We start from the raw sequence: 5,126 nt of genomic DNA, 5'->3' as shown, positions 1-5,126 counted from the left end.
GGAAAAGAGAGGGAAGGAGAGAGAGAGACAGGGACGGCCTGGGGGGGCGGACGGAAGGAGGGAGAGAGAGAGGGCACGAGAGAGAGATGGGATGGACTGAGGGAAGGAGGGGGGAGAGAGAGAGAGTGCGTGTGTTGAATTATGCAGCATCAGATACATTTAATTTATGATTTGTCAAAACCAAGCATGAATCTTGTATTTGAAATGTGTTAAATTACATAATTTCTGCAACATTTATGTCATTGCTGTTGCACGAAATATGTCATGTCAGCTAACTTGTTTTATTTTTATTTTTGTATTCTTCTTTTTTTATGCCAGACAGCTAATAAAAATCTGCAAACTACTTCATTCCAGTAGGTGGCGCCAACTACAACGCCTTTTCTGAGTTTGCCCAGTATGCCATCGAGTTTCTTTGGTTTGCTTCCCTCTTCCTCCTCGCGAGAGCCGCCAAGACTCTGAGACCCCAGCCACAGGTTGAAAGCATGGGTGCTAGCTGTTGCTAGCTAGTCTTGTATGATTGCGTGATAAAACTACAAAATTTAACAACTTTGCTATTAAACTTGTTTAATCGTTATAGTGATATCTAAGGACCAGCTACAAGATGAGTTTACTCGCCAAAATAGCAGAAATTGAGGCCGAGGTAAGTTCGTTAACGGTCGCGAATGCTAGCTAACGCGTTAGCTGTGAATCACATTTTGTTTGGCCAATTGACTAGATGGCTAGCTAGTTGGCTAAATTTAACTTGGCTAATCAAGGCCTTACAATGGATTTCTCCTTAAAAAATGAATAGAACCATAATATGATGTCAGACACCCGAGTCTGAGCATAGCTGTGTGTTATTGTGCTTTTAATGTAAGCTACTGTAAATTAGCTAGCTAACGTTATGTTGTTGGCAGGGTAACGTTAACTGACTAGCTATTTAAACACCAGTAGCATGCTAACCGGCGCCGGTACGTATAGAACCACGCCGGAGTTCACCAGCTTTGACAGATTGTAATTCACCCCGGTGTCGTGATGACAATGTTTTCTTTGTGATCAGTCGAAAGCCAGCCATCGCAACAACTTGGCTCTGGACAAGAGGCCTAGCTAATATTATAGTTCTGGCTGTTATTGTGTTGAATATGAATGATTTAAACATCCTCTGTCTGTGTTGGGTAGATGGCTCGAACTCAGAAGAACAAGGCCACGTCTAACCACTTGGGGTTGCTCAAAGCTCGTCTGGCCAAGATGAGGAGAGAACTTATCACACCAAAGGGAGGCAGTGGAGGAGGCACAGGGGAAGGTGTGTCCTGACTGGTGATCATCATATTTTGTGTGTAGTGGAGATAAGTTGAGGTGGACAAGATCTTGTCATATTGTAATGAATACTAATGTGTCACTCTTTGTTGTATAGGTTTTGATGTGGCAAAAACAGGTGATGCCCGTATCGGGTTTGTAGGGTTCCCCTCAGTGGGCAAGTCTACTTTGCTAAGTAACCTGGCAGGGGTGTACTCTGAGGTGGCGGCCTATGAGTTCACCACCCTCACCACAGTACCAGGAGTGATCCGCTACAAGGGTGCCAAAATACAGGTACTTTATGTGCATCTTACACCTCAGCTTAAAGGAAAAATCCACTAAAACTGTGGAACTTTCAAGAAGACAAGTGTCACTTCCACATCATCATGATGATGTGGCAAGTGACACTTGTCTTCTTGAAAGTCCAATATCTTGAAAACTTGACTGCTGATGTATAAAACATTTTGGGACTGTATCAACAGGGGACTAATGAAGAAAATACCAAAATATGTATTTTGGGTGGAGTTTTCCTTTACGGCCAATAGAGGACAATCTGTACTAACAGTGATAATTGGTATTTTTGCTACTTGTAATTTGTACTTAATTTGTGGTTGTTTTACAGGAGATGTTTCAGTATTTGTATGTTTATTCCACTTTTGTGTCTCCAAGCTCCTGGATCTCCCAGGTATCATCGAGGGGGCCAAAGATGGCAAGGGTAGAGGACGACAGGTCATCGCAGGTGAGAGCCATCAGTGAACCATCAGAACCATACACAAACATGTCACACTCACACACCTTGAAGGTAGTTTGTAACTGTGGTCTTTCTTTTCCCAGTGGCTCGAACATGCAACCTGATCCTCATAGTGTTGGATGTTCTAAAGCCTCTGGGCCACAAGAAGCTGATTGAACACGAGCTGGAGGGCTTTGGAATCCGCCTCAACAAGAAGCCGCCCAACATCGGCTTCAAGAAGAAGGACAAAGGAGGCATCAACTTCACTGTCACAGTACGTCTGTTTAATACAACACTTTCATGTCCAGCTCAACCTGTTCCTATTTCTCTCTCTCTTCACAGTTATCTATCTCTGGAAGTAGTTTCTTCTTTTATCCCTCTCATTTGATTTCAATGGGCTTATGCTGGTGTTCTTGCTCCTTCTCCAGTGTCCACAGAGTGAGCTGGACGGTGACGCAGTGAAGAGCATCCTGGCCGAGTACAAGATCCACAACGCTGACATCACCCTGCGCAGTGACTCCACGGCTGATGACCTCATCGACGTGGTGGAGGGAAACCGGTAAGCAGCTGAGCACTTCTACAAACTCGGATGTCATTTTTTATTGAGTTTTTTTATTCTTAATCCTTAATTAATCAATGATTGGATCCAACCTATACCCCCTAGCCAAAGTCCCGCTATACCCCATTCCAAAGTAAGGTCAACGCTCCCCTACAGACCTGCTGACATAACAGTTCTGTTTAATCCCACCAGAGTGTACATCCCCTGCATTTATGTGCTCAACAAAATTGACCAGATCTCCATTGAAGAGCTGGACATCATCTACAAGGTGCCCCACTGCGTGCCCATCTCTGCCCACTCCCGCTGGAATTTTGATGACCTTCTGGAGAAGATGTGGGACTACTTGCACCTAGTGCGCATGTAAGGAAACACACTCAACCTAACAGCCCTTAGATGGGACATTGGAACCCTATATGAAATATAATTCCTATTACACACAGAACTGTTTTGTACTACTTGGATAAATGTTGTTTTTGTGAATTAATCATTTGAATGTGTTGTCCCCCAGATACACCAAACCCAAAGGCCAGCTTCCTGACTACACATCTCCAGTTGTTCTACCTACTGAACATACTGCAGTGGAGGACTTCTGTTTGAAGATTCATAAAAGCCTCCTCAAAGAATTAAAATAGTGAGTACTATCCTGTTGATGAATGGCTTTTGTGCATCTTGTTGATGTTTATGAAAAGACTGGGGTACACTCCCAGTATTTAACTGATTTAAAGCCACAATCAGTAAGAAATAATGCACTTTTAAAAAACTATACTATATAAAAACTATATATATAACATTTATCATTAAAAAAAAAACTTTCAAAATTCACATGGGTACCCAATTCTGATATGTTTTCCTCTAATTTGTCTTTTGACCAATCACATCAGAGCTGATCTGATTGGTCAAAAGACCAATTAGTGGAAAAAAATATCAGAATTGGGCTGCCTGTTTAAACGCAGCCTTAGCTGCCACTGTGTCCAGCACACAGACAAATATGATTCAATGTTGCAGCTGGTTGGTTTTGTTCTAACACTCCGTCTTCCTGTCTTTTCAGTGCTCTGGTGTGGGGTGCTTCAGTGAAACACAACCCCCAGAAGGTGGGAAAAGACCATGTCATGGAGGATGAGGACGTTATCCAGCTGGTGAAAAAGTAAAAAGACTCCTGATTGCTTAATTTTCTCATCACAGGGAATAGTCTGCTGCTCATGAAGACCCCTCTCAAACATATCCACGAGAACATCTGTGTCTTGTGGTTCTCAATTTTATTTTGGAATTTGAAAACGGAAAAGAAAAAATATGAATGTCCATGTTGCGTTTACCTCCCATTTATGCCGACATGTGATTCATTAAATCCATCGAAGAGTATTATCCTTGACTCTCAAAAATATCAAATAAACACCATAAATATGACTTATGGGATCGTCTTTTATTTTACATCATAAATGTCATTGGGTTTATGCCTTGAAAGATGCACTGTAATTACTATGTTGAACAACAGTGACAAATATAACTTCATAACATTCAAATTTCCCTCACAAAATCCTGCCACAGTTACATGGGTGTGTCCTGCTCCATCTCTGTACTTTCAATGGTGGGAGACTGTTCTTATGAAACGTTCTTATTTTTTAACTTATTTTGTACATAATGTTGCTGCTACTGTATCTTATGAGAAAAAATCCTTTCTGGACACCAGGACTGCGATTACTCACCACGAACTGGCAGAATCCTTTTTTTCCCTTTAACGAGTCTGACAAGCCCGACGTGAATGACATACTGCTTTCCCGGGAACAGGCCCAGATCCATGTCATTTGTGTGAAGAGAAGGCAGAGAAAAAGGGGGCGGAGGGTGGGCTGCCTTCTGAGAAGTTGTAGGCGATCGAATAAACCCCCACTGCCTTCCATTCTGCTAGCAAACATGCAATCTTTGGAAAATAAAATCGATGACCTACGTGGAAGATTAAACTACCAACGGGACATTCAAAACTAATATCTTATGCTTCACGGAGTCGTGGCTGAACGACGACATTATTAACATAGAGCTGGCTGGTTACACGCTGTACCGGCAGGATAAAACAGCGGCGTCTGGTAAGACAAGGGGCGGCGGACTATGTATTTTTGTAAATAACAGCTGGTGCACGATATCTAAGGAAGTCTCAAGGTTTTGCTCGCCTAAGGTAGAGTATCTCATGATAAGCTGTAGACCACGCTATCTACCTAGAGTTTTCATCTGTATTTTTTGTAGCTGTCTACATACCACCACAGACTGATGCTGACATTAAGACCACACTCAACGAGCTGTATTCTGCCATAAGCGAACAGGAAAACACTCACCCAGAGGCGGCGCTCCTAGTGGCCGGGGACTTTAATGCAGGGATACTTAAATCCGCGTTACCAAATTTCTATCGGCATGTTAAATGTGCAACCAGATGGGAAAAACTCTGGACCACCTTTACTCCACACACAGAGATGCATACAAAGCCCTCAACCGCCCTCCATTTGGCAAATCTGACCATAATTCTATCCGGCTGACAAGCAAAAACTAAAGCAGGAAATACCTGTGACCCGCTCA

The 5,126-nt window shown here is 42.7% G+C and overlaps 1 protein-coding gene across 1 annotated transcript; it reads left to right on the top strand.

Moving 5' to 3' along the window:
- Positions 1-432: 432 nt before the first annotated feature.
- On the top strand, positions 433-3,972 carry LOC120025847 (developmentally-regulated GTP-binding protein 1). The gene is made up of 9 exons (XM_038970544.1): positions 433-640; positions 1,159-1,282; positions 1,394-1,569; positions 1,945-2,014; positions 2,110-2,279; positions 2,434-2,564; positions 2,757-2,924; positions 3,073-3,195; positions 3,613-3,972. The coding sequence occupies exons 1-9, from the start codon at positions 602-604 to the stop codon at positions 3,710-3,712; spliced, it is 1,101 nt and encodes a 366-aa protein (XP_038826472.1). The 5' UTR covers positions 433-601; the 3' UTR covers positions 3,713-3,972.
- The last annotated feature ends 1,154 nt before the right edge of the window (positions 3,973-5,126 follow it).

Source organism: Salvelinus namaycush, chromosome 31 (assembly GCF_016432855.1).
Source record: "Salvelinus namaycush isolate Seneca chromosome 31, SaNama_1.0, whole genome shotgun sequence".
Classification (NCBI taxonomy): domain Eukaryota; kingdom Metazoa; phylum Chordata; class Actinopteri; order Salmoniformes; family Salmonidae; genus Salvelinus; species Salvelinus namaycush.
Note: the sequence above shows the minus strand (reverse complement) of the source record. Positions and strands in the feature narration are given on the sequence as shown.